This window comes from Lutjanus erythropterus, chromosome 6 (assembly GCF_056507025.1).
Source record: "Lutjanus erythropterus isolate fLutEry1 chromosome 6, fLutEry1.hap2, whole genome shotgun sequence".
Lineage (NCBI taxonomy): Eukaryota > Metazoa > Chordata > Actinopteri > Lutjaniformes > Lutjanidae > Lutjanus > Lutjanus erythropterus.
In genome coordinates, this window is record NC_139322.1 from 17260454 (window position 1) to 17287732 (window position 27279).

The 27279-nt window shown below is 39.1% G+C and overlaps 1 protein-coding gene across 7 annotated transcripts in view; it reads right to left on the minus strand.

Annotated features, from left to right (window-relative positions):
* Positions 1-741: 741 nt before the first annotated feature.
* The window catches only part of znf512b (zinc finger protein 512B), a 47489-nt gene continuing 20951 nt past the window's right edge, over positions 742-27279 (minus strand). For 2 of the 7 annotated variants that reach the window (XM_084720926.1, XM_084720928.1), the window contains 15 exons: positions 23111-23190; positions 22824-22952; positions 20528-20703; positions 20129-20415; positions 19948-20019; positions 18181-18315; positions 17173-17300; positions 15101-15193; positions 9519-9617; positions 8726-8980; positions 8294-8623; positions 7153-7254; positions 6913-6975; positions 6145-6243; positions 742-4618 (listed from right to left, as the gene is read on the minus strand). In XM_084720926.1, the coding sequence (XP_084577052.1) occupies positions 4274-4618; positions 6145-6243; positions 6913-6975; positions 7153-7254; positions 8294-8623; positions 8726-8980; positions 9519-9617; positions 15101-15193; positions 17173-17300; positions 18181-18315; positions 19948-20019; positions 20129-20415; positions 20528-20703; positions 22824-22952; positions 23111-23190 (2393 nt within the window). In that variant the 3' untranslated portion in view covers positions 742-4273. Of the gene's footprint in view, positions 4619-5701; positions 5875-6144; positions 6244-6912; positions 6976-7152; positions 7255-8293; positions 8624-8725; positions 8981-9518; positions 9618-15100; positions 15194-17172; positions 17301-18180; positions 18316-19947; positions 20020-20128; positions 20416-20527; positions 20704-21788; positions 21948-22823; positions 22953-23110; positions 23191-27279 lie in introns of those variants that run through there. The other 5 variants (XM_084720929.1, XM_084720930.1, XR_014770702.1 and 2 more) reach the window with 4 other exon arrangements.

Sequence of the window (27279 nt, forward strand, 5' to 3'; positions counted from 1 at the left end):
GCTGTCTCAGTGCTTCATAGTAAATCATCACATATGACCATTTGAGCAGTATACTTTATCCAGCTGCAGCCCTGCAGAAGCCAAATTTGCTAGCTACTGATGATATGGTGGCAACATGTTAACAACAGTGCATGGGTTGATATACTGCTTCACACATTAATTAAATTCTTATAAATGACGTGGCCACAGAATGGTCAAAATACACAGGAAGGTGCATACTTAGAGGTGCATTTACTTAGAAAAAATATATAATGATAAAATATGCAAATAGAAGCAGAAAAATAAAGGAGGAAAGAAAATCATAAAAATGGTTCAAATTATGAATGAAAGACCAACAGTGGCACAGCATCAGGTGCAGGAAAAGCTGTAAAATATTAACAATATTCAAAATATCTGTCTAAATAAATTAGACTTTTAACTGTTAAATTAGACTGTAATGGGGTAACTTGTCACAAATGCACATTCTGTACTTTACGATTTCAAACTATAAGTGACAAATATAGATATAAGATTATGTATTTGTGCACAAGAATATATTATTGAATTTGATATGGGAAATGAGTGATTGACAAATTGAAGTTAAAGCAAAAAATGTGACAAGATGCCCCAGTTGCACAAGTGTTACGCCTGTGTTTACCCTACTATTTCATAAATACGGCCAGAAAGGTCTATTACATCCTTTGTGACTTATACTATAGATAACAGCTATTAAAACTTACTTAAAACTGACACACACACAGGTTTAGTCAACAAACTTTTATTAATTAGTTGAGGGATACTAATGCACAGGTAATACAACAAGTTTGGGAGAAAAATTGTAACAGTTCAGACTCAAAGGAGGTGTTGATGCCTCCTATGTTAGGTTCTATACAGCTTAATTTCAGATATGGAAATCTTTAATACATCATTAGTCTCATTTCACCTGTTACCTATATATCATAACCAGTTATGAGCTACAACATCATCTCTTAAAACTCTCAACAGCTTCATCACAATGGCCCTGGCAACAGAGGCGGATGCCATTTCCTGCTTTTGAAGTAGTAGGTAGCATACAAAACGAACCACTGTTGTCCAAATAAAAGGGTAAAATTCTCAGGCTGTCTAAGGGGGATTTCTAAGGATTAACCTTGGTTTTGGAAATAACATTGCTGACAAAGGGAAGACACTTGAGCCTGCCTGTTTCCCCAGGTACAAAAGTCACACCACACACAGTCAGGGTAACTAGAAAGCTCCAACAACACTCCTATTTCAAGCCTATTTCATGGTATAGTAAGTGCACTAAATACAGAAACAAACACACATACATATGCCTTTTTGTCCCATATTGAGTAGGTAATAATAAAGGACTCTCTCAATGTGTTTGTCATCGTGTACTGAAAAAAGCTCAATTTATGTGCATCATCAAAATGGATAAAATAACAGTGTATGCCGACACATAGGCCTACAATGTTCTTTGTGGTCTACAAATTTTTTCAACCTTTTTTTTTGTTTTTAGATTTCATAATATGTAAAAAGCATTTTCAAAGCAAACAAATAAAAGTAGGGGAAGTGAAAAAAGCCATACAATTTTGAGAAGACACATCAATATCAAAATATCAGCAAGCCAACAAAACCAGCTAAATATGGTGTATTGCTGTACTCTCTAAACATGTTGCAGTTAGCTCACACTGCGGGATAGATATGTGTTCTCCACATCATAGGAAGACAGATAGTAAAGGGTGTGATAAAATATAAAATACCCACTGTTAAAAGCAGTGCCTAACTATCATATTGCAACACCAAAGCTTGTCAGGTAAACACAGTCAATGTGACGTTATTAATGAAACGAGTAACAAGCAGCTGATGAACTGATTCTGTGCCACAGCATAACACTCAACGAAAAGTGTCAACCATTTCTGACATCCAGTCATTACAAAGGTGCTAACTGTTTTTATACACACACACACACACAAGGTCCGGACAGCTCATATCATTGAAAAGGTCCGGCGACCGATCAGTGCTTGTTCTAACTTATCCTCTCCGTCAGTTTTTAACCTGGATAGAAGATAAAGGTCCATCCTGCTAACAGAGACAGACACATGCATAATCATCCCCACCTGAATAAACTCCCATCAGTTGATTAATGACGGAGAAATTCAGCTCAAATCTTTGCTTTACAATATAAAAGGTCATGGCGTAGGGATGACGACCACCTGGGACACATAAATTTCAGATTTCTCGAAAATGTTCTGCTGACATCAGTGCTTGATTTAAATGATGACATTGACATTTTGTTGGTGCAAAAATTCAGAGGATTTGCCAGTAAGGAGAAAAAATGGCAGGATGAATTTGTGGACTTCCTGATGTATCAGGTCCGTATTAAGGTAGAGTGGCAAGAATAAAGCACCCTTATTATCTCACCAGAATATCCTCCTCACATCACAACTTTATCCAAAGCTATCAGATTGCTATCTAGGTAATAATACACACAAGAGAATATAAAATAGATTTATGATCTGTCTTTTTTTAAGCAAGCTAGTCATAATTTTTATGGACATAGACTGCAAATATAAATCAAATATTTATGGAGTTTTCATTTGCTCAAATCGTTAATATAACTGTGGATTCAAGTATCTACTTTAAACACGTTAAAGTGAAAATATTCTCTGATTGCACACATTTTAGATTTGAAAAGTAATTTAATAATATTGGATTAATTTTCATCTGAAGCTAAACTAACATTAGAGCAGCCTTAAAATTCAACAAGACCAGTTATGGCTTTATGTTACACGGTCGTGTTGGATTACAGATACTATCTATAAAGAGTTAACCATGCTGCTCAAGACAAATTTAGTTTTTCTCTAGTTTTATTTCTCATCAGAGTAAAATATTCCCACTCCTGTTGCCTGACAGCCACAAGGTTAGGTTGAATACCCCCTGGAGTGCAAAAAATACAAGAGGGGAGCGAGAAGGGGGTTAAGGGTTAAAGTGCAAGGCAATAACTTTGAGCATCCAGGAATTAATTCATATACATCACTATATGTGAATCTTCATTTGTAATTTTTCTGTTTTAATAAAAGATTATTTTCCTCAACCTCTCTATAAAAGATAGTATTTTTTATTCTCTCCTCAGCTTTGATTCAAGCTAAAGCAGTAGCCAAAACATGGCCTCCTTTAAAATGGTGTCACATCATTTGATTGTGCTGCAACGGTGCAACAAGCTTCACGCAAAATTCATCCTTCTGTCCAACATTTAGCTTTGCCAGTCCTATTTTAGGCAGAATGCTTCAAGTTTTTTTTTGTTTAAAATCAATTAAACAATGCCATATCAAGTGTAACTTATACCTTACAGATGGAAATCTCAAACAATTACTTTTTTGGGTATTCTGCCTATTAACTTCAGTGTAAAAGAACAACGTAAATAATCTTTTGACACTTAATCATGGTTGTCAAAGCAGATACCTTCCATCGTCATGTGATGCAGATAAAATAAAGACAAATGTCACTGAAGTGATAGCCACATAGCTGTAGGAAAAACAGAGTGGAATATGATTAACGACTGACCAACAGTTTAGCTTATAATTATATGACATTTGCTTACTTGAAACATGAAAAGTAAAAAAACAACATAAGTAAAACCAGAAAGAAATTAAAAAATCAAGTTCAAACCAACATTGCACTACAGCACACACTGCAAAAATTCTGATTGCTCATGATCCAATTGGACGTGTCAGGCTTGAAAATGACAGATGGCATCATTGCTTTGAGTATATAGATATATAGATATAGATATTGTTTATGTACACAGTACAGTATATCTGTGAAAAAAAATGTGAAAACACTAGCTATCATTAAATGACTTCACCATGCTAATAGAATATCCTTTTTAAAACCTCTCAAACACAACATGAATCTTGTAGAGAGAATCACTCTGCATCTGTTTGGAATACTACCTCTGTTTAGAAAATGCTATCTGGATTTTATCTTTGATTACTACTGACACCCCTGCTGTGAGTACACAAACTGAAACGTGTGCCTTGAAAAGGAGACAAAAGTGGAATGGAGAAATAAAACACTACTGTTACATGAGTATTGTTTAGAACAGTAGACACGTTAACTCTGGGGTTTCAAAACCAAGATTTGAAGTCTGTACTAAATGTTTTACTTCCTAATGGTTGATTTCACTTTCCTCTCAGTGCCACATCCTTGTGTTGAGTTAGAAAGGTCTTTTAGCTTCCTGGTGTAACATTTACAGTAAGCATCCTCTCTGGCTCCTGGGTCGACAAAAGCAGAGCTACTCTGACAACGACAGCCTCTTGGGTTTGCTTCGTCTGGCGGCGGTGTGGATGGGCTGTCTGTTTTGGCCTGAATTAGCACTGTCCGTTGGGTCGGGGATCAGGGAGGGGGACTGTGTCAGGCCGGAGGAAGGGCTTGCGGCAGGGGTTGAGTTTTGAGTAGTGGTAGGTGCTTCAGTTTTTGTTTGGAGAGGCGCGACCGCGGGTGGGCGCTCTTTGGGCTTGCGGCCCCTCTTCTTACCAGTGGTGGCACCGTTCCTCACCTCAGCTTTGATCCCATTGTTCTCCAGCACTTTTCCCTTGCTACTGGAGACCACTTGACTGGCTGCTGCACGAAACCAGTTCTAAGACAATGAAACACAGTATAGTTAGTAAGGAACAGGAGTGTGTACTGTACATAACTGGAGAACTTTTCTTCTGTAATTAGTAGGGGTGTCACAATTATCCAAAGCCATGATTCGATTTGACTTTCAAGTCATTATTCCATTAAAGTTTTTTAAGTTCGACATTGTTTCAAGTATTGCTTGACATGCTATTGTTGGGCTACTGAGTTCTCACCAAGGGAAGGTGGCCTTGTGGGTAACCTGAACTGTAATATCTGACATAGACTAGCAGGTTTGTTGTGGGATATGAGTCTCTCCCAGTGCCAGCATGTTTCCACAGAAGAGTGCATGCTATAAGGGGTAGTTAAGTTACTTTAGTCCATCACAACATGACTAGATAAGCGTAGGAATTACTAAAGGGCTGTGTATTGTGTTCGCTGTCACAAAAATAAAAAGTACCTGCTCATGTGATGTTACTACAGTGTCTTCTTGCATTCTACACAGCAGAAAACAATGTTACAACCAGAAACCTGAACTACCTGCTATAACCGTAGCAGCAGTAGTCAGTAAGGGTAAGTTAAAGAATTACAAAAAATCATGCACTAGTATAACGGGGATGAGAGAAGAAAATACTGTTGTTGAATTGTTGATCCGGCTTTTCATTTCGATTATTGAAACTGAAAGCACATTTTGATCAATATTTGATTTAGAATTAAAATTGTGACACTCCTAGTAATTACTAGGGCTAAAAACATGTCTAATGCAGTATTATGAAGCCACTGAAGTCCCATAAGATGATAATTATTTAAGATGTTAACCTTGTGGGAGCAAGATATTATAATGTGGGAGAAAGTTTACTGTGCTTTACTTGTTCCCACAAGTTAAGCACTTGTTTACACAACATTGCCATCCTCTTTCCTCAGAAGTTAACACCTTGTTGTTGCAAGAACAATCTACGATGTTCAGCAGGTTTTTACTGCATATTAACAGAAATAGAAGTGCTGCTTAAGAGAGGCTAATGTAAATGCATACTATGCAGGATTTTCCTAAAACAATGTAAAGACTCATAAAAATAATCCCTCTGAATCATCACTTATGACCCACTTGAAGTGTGTGGTGGGTTGTCTGCACAGATGTTGTCCTCTGCCTGTATTTTGTTATTTTCCTCCTATTTTGCTGTGTTTGGGAAATTTCTGGGCTTCCGTCTGTTTGGCAGTGTGTAGCCATTGCAGTGTGCACTGTCTCCATCTCTCTCCTCAGCTCTCTGTCTGTGAGAGCTGCAGAGAGAGACATACACACATGGATGAAGGTTCGCTTTGGCTGTATTCACACAAAATCTGGCATTGTGCAGAGATGTGTGTCAGTTCATTTGTGCTTTGCGCTGTGACACAATCAGAAAATAACGCTTTATCTGATTCACTGCTTTACTGCTGCTCCAAATTTCAATGGTGCATTTACAAAGAGCAACAACACATCCTTCATATTCTACCTTTAACTAAACTAAATAATATACAGGTTTGTGAAGTTTCACACTGAGACTGACCCACCTGTGAATGTGTCTTGCTGATGTGGTACTTAACACCGCTCTCTGAGCTGAACTCTTTCTGACAGATCAGACAAGTGTACTTCCCCAGTTCTCCACCACCCTGCAGCACATAAACACACAAACACACACATGTATATATATATTATTCAGCTCATAACAATCTATAGCAATGCATCTTTAGTGAATCTGCAGCCATTATCATTAACACCACAGCATGTCACCTGCTACACACCTGATTACAGTCTGTAGGTGTCAGTCAACACCACGGGTTAGAAATGAATATATGCATTCATTATATGTATTCTCATACCTTAAGGTTGCATTGGTATCATTTTTTTTATGATGTGTTTTTCAAATTACTTTGGTAAAGTGTGTAACATCCTTTATGACTTCCAAACAATTTTTAGAAGATGCAAGTGTTGTAATTCTTCCATTTCTTATATGGTTGTGATTGCATTCTACCTCAAAATTTCAGTTTACTCAGTTTTCTTTTAAATCTAATTTTTGCTGTTTATATTCATTGTTGTGTTGCATTGTATTGCATTGGTTTTTTTTTTCAGTGATAAAAGCAGGTTGCAGAGTCAAAGTACACGCACAAAAGACGGAAACAAAAATAGAAGTTATGAGAACAATCCTGACCTGTTTGTGAACTGAAGTACAAATCTGGGTTAAAATTCTTTGGGAATTCCAGGTGTGTGTGTGTTACTATAGCGTCTGCAGAGAGAAATGTAATCAGGTCGGCTGCTTTGCTGTAGGTGAGTGTTTGTACCTGGCTGCAGTTGGCGAGGTGAGCTTTTAATCCCGACACACTGGAATAGACAGCTTCACAGTTCTGAGACAAAAGAGAAATAAACTGTAAGTCAATATTCTGATGAAATCAACAGCCTTATTATTATAAACTCAGTGCTCGATACAAAAAAAAATCTCTGAATCGATGTTTTGTTTAGTTCAAATATGGAAAAGTAATTTTCTACATATGGTGACACACTAAACCAGTCACTGTTCTTACTTCATTGGTGCAGCAGATGAAGCCCTTCTCCTTGACTTGGTTCTTCCAGGTTTCTAGTAGCTCTGGACTAAAGTTGGGGAGACCGGGACGTGTGTAGTTTAACTATACAAAAGAGAACATTTATATAAGTATTCCTTGCACTGTTACGTTTTTAAATGTCTATTTGTAGAGTATAATGCCGCTGTATGTCCACATCGGTGTCTGTATGTGAGGTGAGTACGTGTGTGTTTATACCTACATGTCTACGAGTGTGTTTACACCCGGTTTTAACATGCGTCCGGGATTATCTGATCACAAGTGGACAGCTCTAAGTACAGGTGTGAATGCAACCAGAAGGCATTGAGGACCCATTAAGATCTAATCATTCAGACCACATTTGGAGGGGGTCTGAGCCGCATGTGATAGCATTCTTTCAGCGGTGTGTATACAATGTGTTCTGGACCACATTGAGGGACCACCTACTCAGCTGATGTCCTCTAAGTACATCATTTGGTTCACCGTAATGCAAATTACTGCTCTCTTACCTGCCAAGATAAGCAGCGGATGTTTGCGAACACGCTAGTTAACATATTATCCCAAGACTCCCTTAACATTGTGTCTGTTTGCCAGTGTGTTGGCTACTACTGCTGGGCCGCCAGTTAAAAACTATGCATTTCACAAACATGTTTATTTGCATACAGAGTGTGGAAATGAAACAACGAAAGTAAATTCTTAATTTCTTGTGCCTTCTTCTAACTTCAGCAATATATGCAATACATTAAGTTTTTTTTTCCTTGTAAAAAACACTGTGCTGTTCAGAAGACCTGGCAGGAAAGACGATGCTCAGTGGTGTGCTGGGATGCACAATTTTACTTTCTGTGACTCTGTCATTAATACCCTTCTTCATCTAACTAAATGAACTAAAAATAAATAAAGGAACAACAGTCAAATCTTTGTACTGAATGACCAAATGGACAATAATGGGTATTCAGCTGACAAATTAGCTCTGGTGTTTATTTACATATAGAGCAGCATATACCCATGTACACTCAGAACTGTCCAGTTGTGATTGGATCACTTAAGACGCATGTATGAACGGTCTCTGCATGTCTGCTAGGAATGTGAATCATATGTGCTCAGGGCTTCCGCTCTCTCTCCTCACCCGCTTGCTATCAGGCACCAAGTCATCCTTGATGCGGCGCTTGGTGCCCCAGTCTTTGGCCAGCTCATCTTCTGCTATCTCCTGCAGGTGGAACACCGCCACCTGGGCTGACCGGCGCCTGACCCTGCCGCTGGGGGTCCGTTCAAAATCGTCCCCCTGGCTCTCGTTCTGTGCCGCTTTTTCTTTGTCTCGCTCCCTCTCCTTTTCCTTTTCCCTGGCTTCTCTCTCCTTCTCCTTCAGCTGGACGGATGGTGTTTTCTCCTGCCAATCCTTCTTCTCAGGCTGGCTTTGCTCCTTCTTGCCTACTGATGGAGATTCCTCAGAGACCACCTGGAGGAGCAGTTTGACACAGCAGTGTGATTTTACAGTAAAATCTAGTAAAACAGAAAGAGGCCTGTCTGCTGTAATACCTATTGTCTTCCAAGATCTTACCCTCTCTTTGCCGGTGTTGTTGTTGGTGTCAGTGATATTGTCCTTGTTGTTGTTGGTGGTGGCTGCTGTCATGGTGGTGGTGATAGTCGGGGAATGTTCGGTACGCACATGGTAGTCTCTGCCAGCCTTGGAGCGGTAGGTTTTTCCACAGTGCTGGCACAGAAAGACAGGCTGCTCATCATCAGAGAACTCTCTTCCACAGCGCTTCTGGTGGTACTGGTAGCCCATCAGACTGGAGAAGTGAGCTGAACAGCCCTGTATGTGTGTGCAGTGTTTGTGTGATCGTGTGAGGCAGGTGACAGAAATGAGACACATTAAGCAGGAAATTAAAAAGGGCAGGTTTAATGGAAGAATATTACGGCAATTGGTCAATATTTTGCAGCTACTTCTAAAAAGACAGAGCAAACAAGAGGAAACAGCTCATTTTTCAGTGTGAGGACATGTCACAGTCGAGAGTCTATTTTCTGCAGCTCTTTCTCTTCCTCTCTCTGCCTTTTGCACTCTAGTGTGAGTAATGGGAAGCAGAGTGTTGATGTGGTTTTGGGCAACATGTCAAGAACAAGGCATAAAGGAAAAAGGAGGGAGCGAGGTAAAAGGAGGCAGACACAAAAAGAGGAGCCTGAGGAAAAGGGAGAAACAAAATCGAAGCTGGCAGATGAGGAGAGAGGAAAATGTGACGTGAAAGACAGAGAAGTCGGAGAAATGGAAATGAAGGACACCAGAAAGCCAGAGTAGTAAAGAATGAGAGAAAGGAAAAGAGAAAGGGACTCAGGAAGAAAGAGGGAGCGCATACCTCACTAGGACACTTGATTCGTCCCATCTGTTTGAGCACTCGGCGCAGCCTTTCTCTCTCCTTGTGCTTGTCGCCGGTCTGGCCTTCGCTCCCCGAGGGCTGAGGGGAAACAAACACAACGTCGCATAAACGGGTCTCACCACAACACCTTCCCCTCCCTCCTGACTTTAAAAAACTACGGTGATGAAAATGTGTTTTCCATCTCGGGTGTTCACACTGTGCCAGGATCATTAAATGGTTTCATGGTGAGGCTGTTACTCAAGGCATGTTTATGACAACTGTCAAACTCATGTTTTCACTCCAGTGTGGGCTGGTGCCAAACCCCAGCCAAGACCAGAACAACAGATGGCAGGGCTGCCAGGGAGGAGAAAGAAGAGGAGACTGGAGAGTCTGGACTTACTGAGGAATCCCAGCGGAGTGAGCTTCATGTGTTTCCTCATGTGTTAAAACACAGAGAAATAGCTGAGATGGCTCAGACACAAGCCTACGCTCTTATAAATAAAGGTGTTAACTAGAACTATAAAGGGTTTTCTGGCTTGTTACCATAGGAGAGCCCTTTCCTGGTAGAATCATTTCTTCAGACAGCTCTACCAAGAAACCGAAATAAAAAGGTTATATGTAGAACCATCTGCAAAAGGTTTCACCCAGAAACCCCTATGACAGATTCTACAGAGAACCCTTCTGTGGTGTAATGGTTCCGCCCGGGGCCCTTTTCTACCCAAATAGCTGTGGCTCTTGAACTGGTTCCATTCAAGATTCTTGGAACCTTGGTGCTATCTAGTGAACCAGATGGTGTTTCCCCCAGTTTTATGTAGAACCATTGTAATCAAGGATGCCATCAATAGAGGGTGTTGCATAATGCATAGCAACTTGTAGAATATGACACATCCACTTGGGTTCCTAAGGAAAACCTAAGTATTTTTTAGTTCTGGCTGGGAATCAACTTTCTGGTTTTTTAACTAGTTTATTTTTGGTGGAAATGCTCCAAATAGTTTAAAATTAGGTCCTTGAACTGGATCAGGGCCACTCTGGGCCTTTTTCCACCAAATTAGCTCTAGTTCTTAAAACCTGTTCCATTCAAGATTCTTGGACCTTGGACCTTGGTGCTATCTAGTAAACCAGCCCGTATTTCCACCAGTTCAGAGTGGAACCACTGTAATCAAGGATGCCAACAATAGAGGGTGTGAACAATCTGTAGTTGCTCATGCCCACTTTGGTTTCCAAAGAAAACCTGCTGTTTTTTGGTTTCAGCTGGATACCAACGTTTCAGGTTTTGAACTTAGACTTTGATGGAAAATGCTCGGAACGGGTCTAAATTAGGTGTGCAAACTGCAACTGGGCCGGTTCCTTGTTGGTGGAAAAGCCCTGTTTGAGGGCTCCATCCAGAGCCGTTCCACCTTCAAAGGATGCTAACAAGAACTCACTGTGGGGGTTCTATTGAGAACTTTTTTATATTCCAGTGGTTTTATCTAGAACCCACTGTGAGTTCTTCAAAGATTTCAACAATCCTTGCAGTGCTATTTCTTCCAAAAAGGGTTATTTGAATGAAAAAGGGCTCTTAATGGAACCCTTAGTCTTCTAAAGGGTTGTTGATAAACCCTTTCTTCAAAAAACGTTCTTCATAAGCAAATGGTTCTGGGTAGAACCTCAGCCCTTCAAGAAGAACCTTAAGGCACCCTTATTTCTATGAGTGCAACTTTCTGAAAAGGTATGAAAGAGATGAGATACTGCCAGAAAAATTCACTCCTTCAAGTAAATCATTCTCAAGCCTGCAGGCAAGAGCACAGATACCAGCTCAGCAACGGATTTACACTGGGGGGGCTGAAACAACATCAGCATGTATTCTTAATTCCTCTATCAGAGACAGAAAGAGAGCAAAAGAGCAAGCACAGGCGAAAGACAGTGAGAGAATAGACGGCAGGATCACAGTAGCAACAGCAACATCAAGGTCAAACTCAGTGGGTGACCCCTGTCCTTCTGTCAGCCCTCTGTGTTTCCCCCACACTGCACCAGGGCTGTGCCACGTGACCGCACTGACAACACACTGGTCCAGGGGTTGGTGTGAATGCCAAGTCAAATCATATAAAAAACTCCAATCAAAGTTCATATCTCTGCTCTCAAGAGAAGAGTGCTTTCTATGTCATGGTATATTCATTCCAATTTAGCTTTTCTTAAAAATTAAATATAAATGCATCTGCAGGGTTAAAACACTGGTATGGCAACTGCATGGCAGCTATTTCTGTACTCATAATTGTATTACTAGGACATATTTCACATACATGACTGAGGTATTTTAAAATCATTAACTGCAAAACTGGAATAATAAACAGAAAAAATATATAAAACCTTTTCTCGAGTTTATCAAGTATTGCCTCCGCTTGTAACCATTGTCATCTGACAAAATTTTGATTATGAATATTATGATATTGATTTTTACCTGTCTGAATTTTTAAACCTGAACCGTGCTTATATAATGGAAGTTGCACTGATTGTTTTACCAAGACCTCCTTCTTTTAGTGTTCATTCTAGCCTTTAAAACCACTAAAGACAACACTTCTGCCTTATCTCGATACACAGTTTCCAGAAGTCTAAGTTGATATCTACTCTCCTATCACCATATCAATATATTGAAATGCTTATATAATTCTCATCATATTTGTGCTATTTTTTTTCTTACCATGCATCTACAATTTTTTTGTTTTTTCTATTTTAAGTTTTTCATCAGTATCTCCTGTTTGTGCCTTTTTCTTTAACTTTTATATCACACTTGCTTTGGCAAGGTAAACATCTGTTTCCCATACCGAGAAAACCCATTTGAATTTGAATTTAAAAGTAATAACAAGTAGAGGAAAAGAAGTATATAAACACATTTCTATACCTATGTAAAGTTACTATATTAGAATTTTGGAAAATATAATATCTCAGTGAATTTAAAAATACGAGTCTGAGTGTAAATATGCCTCAAAAGACACCAAGCAGACACACAAGACACACAAAAGAACTGTCCTCTTCATGAATTTGAATGACTGTGTTGATAATATATACTTAATGAATACATATACATTTTTCTCACTGCCCTACTTGCAATACATAACATGAAAAATAAATAACACAACTGGTACAAACCTAACTAGATATACTGGCATTATAGTAGAAAAAGCACATGACTATGGGGCTGACATATGTGAGTAATGTGCCATCTCCTTCTGGTAATTTTATTTTCAAATTTGCGACTGTTTAAAGTTTCCATGAAGACAGAAAAGAGAAAAAAAGAATATGACATAAGTCGTACCTAGACCTCCTTTGATCAGCAGGGACTTCAGTCTGGAGCAAAATCACAGATGCCAACACCGAATTAACACAATGATTGCTTTCAGCCTTTCACAAAAGTTTTAATTATCTGAAAAATGTGTTGCAGGAGAGTTTAGTAGAAAACGATGTGGTGAAACCTTTGAGCATCTCAGTTTTAAGTTTTAACAGACGTGCACATAGTTGTTGTTTTGCTCTGCTGGACTGGAATGCAGCCAATAAGGTCAGGGTACAACAGGTCCAGACTGAAGACAAATGACGGTATCAAACAGTTTAACTTGGCTGAGACAGATGGCACAGTCATCTATCATCACTATAAAACCGACAAACATAAACACACCCAAAGCTCTGTATGTATCCGCCATCATATACTATTAGAAAGCAAAAAACAAACGCAAACAGGCATGCTGCAAGGTTTGGTGCTGCACGTTCATTAATGTTTCATGATACTTTTTGAAACAGGCAGTGTTGAATTATTCAGTAAACTTCATAGCAGTAGCATTGCTCTAATGTAGGAGTGTCATGATAATATCTTAATGAAGCTCTCTGCTGTCAGAGTTAAGACAGCTGCAGGAAGAAATGTGAGCACTTCAAGGACAAGAATACCAATCGCCAGTTCAAATGTATGATCATTTACCAACAGCAAGATCAAATTTTTAGAGAGTAAGGGCATAGCAGCTGACGATGAATATGCAACAGAAAAAATGTATGCTCATGGGAAATGTATTTTTTTTATTTTTGTGTTTATCTATATGTGTGGCTATGTACATTCAAGACATCCCTCACCACACACACACCACACACAGTGAAAGCTGACACTAGCAGTGGCGTACAGTGGATGTCCATACATACAGTCACAAGTTCAAATCTGACCTCCTGACTGAATGTAGTGCTTTGGTGTGGTGTCCAGTAACTAACTAGCCTGTTCAGTGGGTCAGCGTGTCAGCGGTGAAACATTAACTCCTCAAAGCATCCTCATGTGGACTGTTGAGCGATGGATTAGCAGCAAAGGTCGTGTCAGCAAGTTAAATGTAAGACTTCAATGCCACCGTTTCATGAAATTTAAACTAAACATCAAATGTGAAAATGGAGGCAGACTCTACTGAGTAAATATTGTCAGTTCAAAATTATGTATCCAAAATATGTTTATTAGCGTTAAAAATATATTCGTCCTTAATGACATTAATCACAACAATTATTTTACAACAAGAGTCTGAAATGATAGAATTCCAAATTTCTGTGCTGAAAGTCATTTTGCCTCCCCTATTATTATTATGATTCTGTTTTACAGCTTATACAAGGATTTTTAATAAATAACTAAATACCATCATGTCTTATTTAGCCTACAGACAGTCTGTTGTCATAATGAATCTAGTCAGTTTCTTTGTGTAAAATGGATTGATTACTCCATTTTTTACTGCTCATCTTTTGCCCAAATATTGGTGGAGTTTGACATTTATTTACCCTGCTGTGTTTCCTACACGTTATTTAGCCAATATGAATCTGCTTATTTACATTCTGAATAGGCAATATGCAAAGGACCACACAATGCTAATTACCAGTTCAAGCTGATGAGCGCAACAACATGAACGAGACTTCGATATACTGGAGATCAAGAGTTAAATGGAGGCACTGGAACAAAGGGTTAAAATTAGATAGACAGTAAAGTGAGTGTTTGTAGATTATCTAACTAGCTTCATACTTCCAACTAGCGTCCTTGCCATTCAGAGAGACTCCATGGTGTTCACCAGACAGACAAATTTCACAGAGTAAAAACCTAAAAGACTTTTACAGGATAACATGCACCCCATTTACACCTGGTATAAACTGTCATCTGTTTCCAAATATGTTATTTGATCAGGATTGATAAAGCCACTGAATTTTCAACAACGATCGATGCAAAGAGACAATATCGATCTATAACATCATCTTTAAGATGTGCCATTTTGAAATTCCCTTCCCATGTCCGTGTCACAAATGTCTGGAAGAGTTCAGTTATAAAATTAAATCATAATTTAGATAAATGTGTGTTAAATGTACGCATGATATCATCTGATAACAAACTTGTGTTTTACACCCCTAACTTACAGCATTTAATAATTTATATTATAATAAAAACAAATATTTAAGACTGTCTGAAAGAGAATTTAAGATATTTTAATACTTTTTAGGAACCTGTAGCAACCATGAAAATAAAAAAAGTCAGAGAGAATAATTGTTTAAAAGCGATCTTTAGGAATTGCAAGCTCATGAGTGTGACCCTGGGGACGTACCTTGGTGGTGTGTTCAGCCATGGTGTGGTAGTTGAGGCCGGCCTTGGACCTGAACTGTTTGTGGCACTGCTGGCACTTCAGGGCATCCTGGAGCTGCAGGGGTTAAAGGCCAAACGGAGGATCAAATAAGATTTCTGTGAAAGGAAACTAACAGGTGACCCACTTTTGCAGGCTATAGTCTTAATTGGGTCTATTGATGTAGCAACATTTCATCTGTAATCTAATACAGATTGTTATTAGTGGTCAACATGAAGGACAAAGGTCGAACCAGAAAAGCCAATTTAACACATAGTGTTCCTTTCTGTAGATTTCTCTTTGTGCCTTAGTATTGATTTGGAGACGGAGGTGTTTTGATGGTGAGTGACCCAGTGGTAATGTGGTGATTCTGTCATTGCTTAACGGCAGGCTGTCACTTTAATAGAGTCACACGGGCCACTGGGCCAAAGAGCCATTAAAAAGGCTGTAGGAACACGTCTCTCTGAGGGCCTGGAGGCTACTGCACCAATCCAGTCTGTTCTGAGAAAAAGCTCTACATGAAGTAGTGGGATTAACTTCTTCTGTGCTTCACCCCATCTCATTTATTACTGTTGACCACAATTGAGTGCAATGCAAAACAAACCACAGACGTTTACGTGTCCATCCCCTTGATTCATGTCAACTGAGCAGATGAGTAAAAGACATGAAAAAAAAAAAGTGGTTGACATTACTGGATTGTGATACTGTCTGATGTTATTTCTACTCTTCTAATCAATATCATTACCGTAAAGGCTCCCTTGACTCTGCACAAAGGGATCCTTAGGGAGAGGTATCTATTAACATTGTAGTCATGTTATAATCCAATGTGGAAATTACAGCTCTGGGTTGAACTTTATTTCATAATCAGACAAAAAGGAAAGTTTGATAACATTTGGTTCACTTGAATTTTGTCAGTATGTAAACTGGTATAATGAAATTATGGCTTAATATTGGGGACATCCGTGTGAATTTTACAGCAAGAAGCTTCTTCAAGAAGCAAAAGCAGTGAGAGTTTAGACTGAGGCGACATGGACAGCATCGGTTACTCTAATAGAGAAGAAGTAAAGCATTATCAAGAGCACCAGATTAACTCTTGAAAGAGGTGCCAAGTATGTGAAACTGTAGAAAAATACAGCCACCTCACTAATGGTTAAAACTATATAAAAAAACAGACAGTTACCAACATAGTCCACCATGTTCTGATCAGACACACAAACAAACAAATAGTAACATTTGCAAAAAGAATTAAACTATTAAACTATTTAGATTAATGATGGATAAATAAAATGGTATGCTGATTTCAGTCTCTCAAATTAAGACATTTACAGCTTTTCTTCATCTACTATCATATTAAATTGTATATCTTTGGGTTTTGGACCAACAAAACAAGACAACTACTTGAACTTACTTACTTTTGAAAACTTACTTTTTCACAATTTCCTGACATTTTATAGATTTTGCAGTCCTAGATTTAACATAACACTCAACTTAAATCTTTGTTGTTGTTTGAAAATGACTGAATGAGAACATTAACATTTAACCCTGCATAAAACAGCAAACTTCACAAACTACTCAGTACTGCACAGCATTTGTTTTTTTAAATGATCTTCATTCAATGCAGAAAATATGTGCTTTTACAAACCAGAGTAGAGACTCTGCTCTACCTAGGCTACAAAATCTAGATAAATATATTTATTGAGAGTCTTTTTATTGGGCATCAACCTATAGACTTCAAAGTCAAATAAATGCTTCAGGTGACAGTTATGCCTGTGACACCTGCATGTTTTTTTTTTTTTTTTTTTACCGTAACTGCTGCAATATAGGAGCATTTGTGGGGATACTTGTATGAGACAACCTTCCATTTTATGTCTAGTCACACTTTTTCAATTATTTTGGTGAAAGTAAAACAGAAAAGTTAAACACTAGTAATATGGAATATATTCCTTTTTTCAAAGTAACTTGCTTGACACACAGAATGACAGTCTGATAGGAAAACAATTATTTTTGTTTCAGAGTACATTCACGCTGCTCCCAGTCTGACTGTATGGCCTACTGACCTTCTGGCAAATCTCCATGTGTTTCTTGAGACCGTGGATTGTTTTTCTGGTGACGATGGAGCAGGTGGGACACACCACTTCACCTCGCTCTGAGATTGCTCGCTGCCATTGGGTGTCAGGAACAGCACCTTAGAAACATGTGGAAGCAGTGTTACTCCGTCAGTTAGCCAATCAAATATGACTGGTGTTGTGTATGTAAGGGTATAACATTTCCCTTTGTGTACTTAGCATTCCCGTTTTCTTGTCTTACAGTCTAATTTGATACTTAGCAAGTGTTCATGTATACTGAGTGTAAAATAATCCCTGACAGATATCATGTTAGTGCTGTAACAATTAGTCAATTAACCGATTAGCTGATTGACAGAAAACAGATTTACAACAATTTTTATGGCCAAAGAATAATCTGGATTATTTAAACTAAGAAACATTAATTGGTTTTAATCCTATAATGTGAGCATTTGTTGCTGTTCTCTGTTTTACAACCCTGCTAAAGCAGGGATTTTCAAAGTTTGACTGTGGGCCTTTGTTTTACTTGCTTAGTTTTTCTGAATTCTTGAATGTCCATTGCATCATGTGTATTTTATCTGATCCCACAGACAGTCAACACTTGCCAAGAAGAAGTAATATTTTTCCCTTCCTTTCACTGAGCTTCCCCTGAAACTGTCTGGAGCCCCCATGGGCTGAACACCTCTGTACTAAATGATTGATTAATTTGCAAACTAACTGAAACATTAGTCAATAATGAAAATAATCATTAGTTGTAGGCCAATATTGCTATTTTATGATGTTTATTATGTGTCTTCTTTGAACCAAAGAAACGTTTGTAGACGGCAACATTACATTTGGGCTTAAAAATCAGGTTTTTTAGATTTACAGGTATGATATAGACACATATCATATTAGCACTTGTATCACTTGTAATATTTCTGGATGATACCAAGCCATAGGGCCTTACATTTTCATGGGCAAACTGATTAATTAAAAAGAAAAATTGATGTAGGTGTTCACCAGAGCTGGTTGTGGCTGGGTCTTTCTTTGAGGACGGACTTGGAGTAGGTCTTCTCTGGGGCTCCTCACTGTACCCACTCCCCTCTGATCTCTTCGCACGGCCCGCCTTCAGCTTCTCCTCCACTTTAGTCATACCTACAAAACACACACATAGAGCAACGGTCATTGTAGTAATTAATATTCCCATTGAAGTTATTCAAGGTAAAGTGAGATATACAGAGATATACGAGGGGCAGATGGAGGACAATGCTGAACAAGAGAAATAATAAAAAAAAGGAAAGTTGATACTGGATGTAAAAAAAAGAAAGAACTGTTCAAAAGAGAGAAAGAAAATGAGGAGGTTGTTTTGAGTTCTACTGAATCAGTGACAGGCGGACTGAAAGAGAGCAGGAGAGAGCAGTGAGTCCTGCAATCTGCGGATGAATTGTTTGATGAGTGATGATAAGTAGTTTACAGCCCTGTGTGTGCCGCATGAGTCACTGAACATTTTCAGCATATGAATGAGACAGAAAGAGGAAGAGACACTGGAGAAAGTGTGTGTGTGTGAGATGTGTGCTTGGTGTGTGAGTCACCGATTCATTTTGCCGGATATGAAACACCTCTACAGTTGCCACATTCGCACTGTTAACAGACCAGTACCATTGATCAGCAGCAGCAGGGAGCGTTCACAATCATTCACGCAGCCAATCACACAATGTAGTTGAGCTTTTTTGAACAAGCCCGCCACCCACAAGCATCTTCAATCAGTGGTACATACAGCAAGTCCTTCCATGGTTTCCATTAATCAGTGAATCATCACAGGGAACCTGTGGCCTGCTGTATTGTCAGTAATCAATGATGAATCAGCCTGCACAACTTCATTTATTCACTGCTTATCATCACACCCACAGGAGATTACTACACACTACGTTTGATTGTTATCAAATAGTTCACTACAAGACGTGGCACTACTCTCAACTACAGGCTGTATAAAAATGAACATAGACTCGTTGATGCCATCCATAGGTCTCTGAAGAGCCACTTTGTGAAGCACTTGGTGTGGTGGCTCTGGACATTGCCATATTAGCGGTGCATGACTCCACCTAACTCTCGGCTTATCCGAAAATGGGCTAAGAGGTGGAAACACAATTTTGACCGGTCTTAAAAATTGAAATTATGAAGTTAACGCTCCATTTATTAAGTTGTATTTTAACTTCCATCTTGCTTTTAAATGTGTTTTTGAGACAAAATGTATTGATTATGCTGTAACAATTACAAAACCAAACCAACATTGAGCCAGTAAACAAAAACGCAAACTGTGCATGTGTTTTTTGTCAGTATGAAAGTGAACTTGGTCTTAAATTGCATTCACAAGGTCTTAAATATTCTTAAATTTAACTTGCTGAAACCCTGAGAGTTATTTTAGGTGTTTTAGCATTTTCTTAAATCTCTGATGACATGTCGTGGTCATTCTATGATTTAGTACAGTAAATATCTTACATATTTATGCTTTAAACCTTAACAGGTGAGTTGTAAATAAATCCACCTCCCCACACTTGTCATGAAAAGGGAAATTAGCTATTAGAGACTGAAAGCATTGTTTTTCCAGGCTGTAAACATGTTCAGTTCTGCTGCAAAGTTGGGTATTTTAATATGCGGATTGACTTGCTTTTGTAGCCAGCCTCGTGTAGCCATTCGAGGTTTTTGGCACTGCCGCGTTGGCCTCATTCTTTAGCCACGGAGGTTGCCGCTTGGTGTAAGTGAGAGAACCTTTTCTTTTGTGTTTACCTTTCAGTCCAAATGTTCCAGATATAGAAGGCTGCTCTCCAGTGAATTTCTTAGGCGTTTTCTGCTTCCGTCCTGGCTCAAGAGAAAAAAACAGTGCAAGGAACGGTCAAACACACACAGTGCAAGCTTACCACGACAATATGTGGCCCGTCGCAAAAAGAAAGAAATGCTGTAATCTTACTGTGCCTCATCCGCTCTGGGTCTTCGTCGGGGAAAGGAGGGGGAAGGCTGCCTCCTTCACTCTCACTGCCGCCTGCATCAGACGACGTGCTTTGGGACTGCGACTGCTGGGACTGAGGCTGGACCGGCTGCGACTGGTGAATCTGCTGTGAAGGCTGGCTGTGGCTGTGCTGTTTCCTCTCCTCTCTCTTCTGGTGGGCCAACTCCCCGTTCTGAGAGGGCGTGGACACCTCGTGGGTCTTTTTCACTTTGAAGAACACCGGAGAGGGGGGACTGTTCTCCATGGGCCTGAATTCACAGACCGAGGGGAGGACAATTTCGGGCAGTCAGCATTATGACGTTACTAACACCATTATGTGGCTCAGTGTGGGTGGGAATTTGAGCTCTAAATCCCGGTCACCTTTTGTTGGTGTTGGACTTGACAGGGGTCTTTTGAAGTTTAGGCTGCTCGTCCTTGGGCTCCATACTAACCCTGTCTGGGTGATTCCACAGCTTGTGCTTCTGCAGGCGCACCTTTGTGGCAAACACTGCCTCACAGTAGGGACAGCCGTGACTCAGCTTCTCGGCTACGGTGGCCTGATACAAACACAGACATGAGGAGAGGGGATTTAGACTGAGCTTCCTCCCTACGCAAAACAAAATGACAGTGGGTAGCTGTTACTGGAAGCCTTCAGTTGGCTAAACACCGGTTCTTGAAACAGCTCATGTTATAATCACTAAATATTTGGGGTGTGAGCATTATAAATTCTCTGGCAGTTTAAACTCTGATTTAAGAGGCACTTTCGGTATTTTTAAATGAAGAGCCTAAATTCTGATGTTTTTGTGTGTAAGTGACTTTTGAAATTGGTTTCTAAAAATGGTCTAGCATCAAGGTAGACCACTGCCGTCAGAAGTAAAACTGAGCTACAATGTAATCCTTATGGGCAACTACGCATCATCAAAGCAAATCCATTAAAAGTGCTGGTTTTTGCACCTAAGAATTATTTTTTAAACAATTAATCTCGCTTTTATTCAATTAGTCCACTCATCTAATGACTAATTTGTTGATTACTGTTTATTTTTTATTTACTTGATTAATATAACAATAAATTTACACCAAATAAATATCATAAACTTGTCATTAATATTTCAATATTTATTCAATCATGACACATAAAATAAAAATAGCCACATAAAGCACATTAGAATTATGATAATAGTGGCATATTTTAAAATTAGTTATTTTCAACCCTATCTCATAGACCCTATTTGTCAGATAATTAATAAGAGATACTTGGGACCTCAAATTCAAAATGATTGCTGTTATACACATTAATTTAATCACTGGGCCAACCTTTTCTCTGAACTGGACAATCAGGATTTTTACTTAAAGTACTTTGCTTAAAACTTAAAATGACAATGATACAGACTTATTTCCAGACTGGAGTTATATGCAATTAAGATACTCACCGGCAAATGTATTTTTGCATCAGTGTCAGGCAAAGAAAAAAACAGACTAACAATAGTGTCTCCCATACATGGCAGTTAATTTACACAGAAAATATAAAATGGCTGAAGATGATCCATGGTTTAACTTTAGCAGCAGTGGTAGAGAAACTACTTCTAACATGGGGATGACGAAGAAACATTACGAAAATGAATTTTAAGTGACTAATACTAACGGAAGCATGTTCCACGTGTTGATAGTCCTGATGTATCGGGCTTCGGTGCAGATAGACAGTAAACAGGACGCTGCCATCTCGCTGCAGCTGCTGGCAGAGTGATCCGGTGCTTTCACTTCTAGTGCTCATGCAGAACAGTTGTACTGCTGTGATAAGCCATGTCCAATTTGCCAAGCTTATAGAGAGCCATACTGATGCATCTCTGTCTAAAATACTCCCACACTTATTCCTGGTGGATCCATGCTCTGGCCAGGCCCAGCCTTCTTTCCAACGTATTTTATGCAAATCAACATATTTTCATAACTGATGATGTTGATTTTGCCCCAGCCACAGCCCTGACAGGCTCAGATTGTTATAGTAAGTGTCTGAAAACATTATGGAGATGATTAAAGTGTAAGATCCTTTACCCCTTACCCTTTGTCATTTTTTATCCAACCTCCCTCTCGCTCCTCTCACAATATTTTCACATCTAACAAGGTGAATAAAGGGTTTATTTCAACCAAGAGCTGGTAATTGTTGGAGCAGTGGAAATATTTTTGGTGAGTTTTATTTTGTTTCTGTTGAGTTTGAATGAATACGATGATGATAAGAGTACTGTTTCTACAAAGGGAGTCTGGTGAGTTTGGTAACAGCAATAAAACAGCTGTTCCTGGTTGAACAAAACATATATACATATAAAACATATTTGAAAAAGGTTTATCTCTGCAGGACTTTGTTTGGTAATGATATCAGACACTTATAATAACAACCTGCACCTGTCATGGGCAAACCAAGCACGTTTAGTAGACATAATTTGATGGTGTACAGCTGCCCAGAGGGATTATGTTGTAACTTAGTCACTTAGATACAAAGACATGGGAAAATAGGGTCCAGGTTGAAAAACACGCAAGTTACCCAACTTTACAGGTAATTTATCACTCTCTGCTATGGTCCTTTCTTTTCTCTATCTTTACTGTGATCCGCTGTTAAAGTCTACTCTGAAGCATGGGGTAGAAACAGCCGCATAGCAGGAAAGAACAGAGGTTAGTGACTCACCCCCTGGCAGCGTTGATAGTGGTACTTGACGCCATAGATGCTGGGAAACTCTAACCAGCAGCCTGAACATGGACACTTAACCCTGGAGCGGCGCTTAAACTCTTCCTTCCATTGTACTATCATATGGGCCTGCTCGGGGGGTGAGGAAGACAGAGTTCAATACAAGCAAGGATTATCGCTATACTGTACGGAATATTGTGCATATTCATGGGGAGCTGCCTACTCTTTGCAGGGAGGAAAATGAAGCCCACTTCAAACACCCACTCAGTTCAAAGAGAGATACTCACAGGGATGCTTCTCAGTTCCTGCACTTCTGCTTTAGGACGACCTTTCCTCTTCCCCTCTGCTGGCTCATCACACACCGGACCTGGTAAAATGAGAGAGAAAACCATTTCTTACTGAGCAGAGAGTGCTGCCAGTGCTTCACATGCATGGGACAGAACATTTTAATAAACAAGACAACAAGGTAAAATTATAATCCAGAAAACTATATGATTTCAGAGCTTGCCATGTTCTTCATCTAAAACATGACAAATTTGCTTTTCACTTAACCCTTCCTGATATGTTCATGATAATTCACAAAGCTCTACAAATATCCAATTTTAGTAAAATACTTTTTAAAACCTCCATAATCCCTCAATCCGCTCACATATTCAAACTAAATATGGACATGAACACATAAAACAAAAACTAGAGATGTAACAATATATCTAATACTACAATATCTTAAAGAGAAAAGTTCCCATACCAGACTCTGACAATAATTATGGTGGTATTACATGGTTAATTATCTTAATTTATTATCTTAATTTTATTTCATAAAACGACTGCTATTGACTACTTCATTGTGTTCTGAAACTGTACATATTACAACAATATACAAGCATTTATTCCCAAAGACAATTCGTGCCAATCTTTTGCACATGCAGGCCACTACTTTCATCTTATTTTATTAATTTTACTTTAAATAAAAAGCAAAATTTTATACAAACAAAAAATGCTGTGCACATCAGATTTAAATTAAGAAATGCGGCTATGGTGGAGGCTTTGAACAGTGAGAAGTGTTAAGATTAGGAATGTTTAATGGTTAATAATTAATTGATTAACTGCTGTTAAATATTAAACCAATTAACACTTTATTAACTGATTATGTATGTTTTGTGTATTATTTCTCTGGAGCTCACTCACAGGTTGTCAGGCAGACATTAGCACTCACTTGGAGTGAGAGAGCCTTATTGTTTTATTATTCTGTTTATTTAAATTATTTGCGTTTCATGATTTAATGTTTCACATAACTAATGTCTGAGAAAAAGGCATGCATATTCTATCTTTTGTAACTGTTAATAAAAAAAAATAATTATAATGATAACTTTATTTATATAGCAAACAGAGTTTACAAAATGCTTTGACAGACAAAGCAAAAGTAGCCCAGGAAGCAACACAACTACAAGAAAGCCAAATGGTGAGGCCAAATAAAAGCAGGACAAAGGTAAACTAAAAGTGAGGTAAAATTAAACACAATAATATCATAGAAAAAGACAAAACAATGAAAGAGATAAGAACAGTAAAAATGAAAGAAATGTGTCAATACAGATAAAAATAAATAAAAAGAATAAAATAAATAAAAAGATTAAATAGACAACATTGCATAAAGGAAAGTCTATAAAGTGGGTTTTCAGAAGTGGTTTAAAATGTTAGGTATGACAGTCAGAGAAACAGCGGGAGACAGCGGGTGCATGAGTGTGTGAGAGAGAGAGAGGGCAGAGAAAGCCTTCTGTTGAGCCAAACAGATCAGCTATAAATTGCTAGCGCCTGTGTGAACCTCTGACACAGCACACAGCAGACCGACTGCCTCAGCTCTCTCTTCGCTCTCTATTGCTCCCTCCCTCCATCTCTCATACTGCCACTTGCCTCTTTTCTCACCCCGTGTGTAGCTTTCTCACTTTCCCTTCCTTTTCCCTCTCACACACCCATCCCCATATTTCTCCATGTGAACTTCAGGCAGTGCGCTGGCTAATTACTGCTCTCTTCTCTGCTACAATTAGACCTCTGCACTATCAGCCCTGCACTCTATTTCCTCCATACAGTGCTACTTGAGAGAGGGAGGAGAGCTGAGGATGAGTGTATGCATGTGGAAGAAGAGGAGAAGAGGAGGAGGAGGAGGAGGAGGGGGGCGACAAAGAGAAGAGAGGAGGGCAGGGGATGCTGTAGGAGAGAGGAGAGAATTGCAGAGGCAGATGACTTCTTCCTCTGACCAAGCAGAATACTGAATGACAGAGCTGCAGGTAGGAGCTGAGGCTGTACTCTGCTCTTCACAATGATATATCTTTACATGTGCTCTCAACTTCCCCTGCATTGATCTGGCAAGGCCAGATAGCGGCAGCAGAAACAAGGCAGGCAGGAGGCAGCGGCGCTGCTAGAGCCAATTCAGTCATATCAGATCTAGGAAATGTCAAAGGGAAACTACTTGAAGTGGAGATGATAGTCCTTTGTTGTGAAGTGGAATGCAGCAGTGGTCTTACACAGACTTTATTTTGAATGTGTTTCACTTCCACATGCTGAGGAACATGACATTACATTTGCCGACTGCTTTCTCCTACTGCAAAACGTATTGACAAGCAGCGACAGGATGCGCACATTTGTCTCAGTTCCCTATAGGGCTGAAAACTGTAAAGTGACAGTTCAGACTATCTGAAGCGGGGTTGTATGAGGTACTTATTGATAGTCAGTGTGTTAGCTACAGTAGATGCTGGCTGACACACCCCATCAGTTTGGCAAAGCAGGAGGAGGAGTACCAGCATCGAAGCTAAGCAATTTGCTTTTCTGGACAGGGGCAACAACAAAGTATATTTCAGCCATTTAAAAAAGGGTCATAAAAACCTAAAAGTGTACGCTACATTTCCAGTATTTTCACTGACTTACAACTTGCCATCAGACAACCTTTTCTGACCTGAAACTGCTGTTATAGAAGCCAAATATCACTCTCTCCAAACCAACCCAGCTCCGTAGGGGAAATCAGTCATTTTTCCTCACAGAGCAGGTTGCCAATCTATTGCTGAGTCAGTTGGTTAGTTTGTTTGTGTTATTGTATGACTTTGGTGGGATGGTTTAGATTCACCAAAGTCACAGGACAACACAAGTCATACATCACAAATAATCCGCATTATCCCTTTAACATAAACATTGTCAAAATAATATGGACCAATATGAATAAGTCCAATATCCAAATCGCAGGATGGTAAAATGTGTCACAATAAACTATTATAAATGAAGCACTTTGATGCTACAATCTACAAATCATCTTCTCCAGGCCTAAGGGAACATGTTTGGCACAGACCCCATTTTTGTTTTTTTCTGTTTTTTTTTTTGTTTTTTTTTTTCAGAAAATTTATTATTCCCTTTAAAATCATGACTCATATCACAATTGCAGTATCTGGCAAAAATACTCACAGTATAATTTTTTCTGCGTATCGTTCAGCCATAGTTCCCAAACTGGATCAGAGCACTCTGTGTGCCGACCAGGATTATAGAAATGGTTGGAGGATTTTTCATCAAATAAATGAATTGACTCACTGCCATCGTTGCTCGCACAAAAACAGGTCATGTTGGCAAGAGGATAGCCTTCATCTCAGCAAACATCTCTCTGTGTTAGTGGTGTTAATGTGTATCAAAATGCATGCCAGGCCTAACCTACCATGACCTCCTCTTCTCTATTCCCTCTGTGTTTTATTACACAGCATCAACTTTCCCTTTTTACCTCATTTGTCTTGTTTTTGTTTCTTGCTCAAGCACAGACACAAACATAGGCTGACGGATTATATGTAATCTTTTACTTCAGACTCTCAATAATAAGGTAGAAAAGAAAATACGGTGAGGCTGAATAAGATTGAATGAGAAGTAGCACAGCATTGGTGGCTGTGTTTGGGAATAGTTCATGACACAAGGTGTAAACACACACATAAAAAAGCGCACACTGATACACACAAACAAGTACACAAAACCATTACCACCGTGTGTGAGAGTGTGATGTGTGTGCATAGATATGAGTGTATTAATATTCTCCAGGCGACAGAGCATTTCTCTATTAGCTGTCTGGGTAGCAGCTGGAGAGGTGATGCAGTCGGTGGTGCAGCTCTTGTGTTGAGGAGGAAATTGAGCATGCATTCTAATTCCTGTCTTAGAAAATAAAGGTCTTGTAAAAGAAAGGCATAATTAATGAATTCTGCTCTTGGGAAAGATATGTTCTTGTTGCTATGGGAATAAGATCCACTTGTCTTAGTTACCACTATCAGAGCCCTCTTTCCAGAAAGCAGAACAATTAGGACCTCATATGGAGGGCTACAATGCAAATAGTCTTGTACACACACAGGCCAAGACAGCGCAGGTGCAAACATACTGTAAAGATTAAATATACTACAGCAGAATTAGATTTCCTGGGGTGAAATATGCAAACACA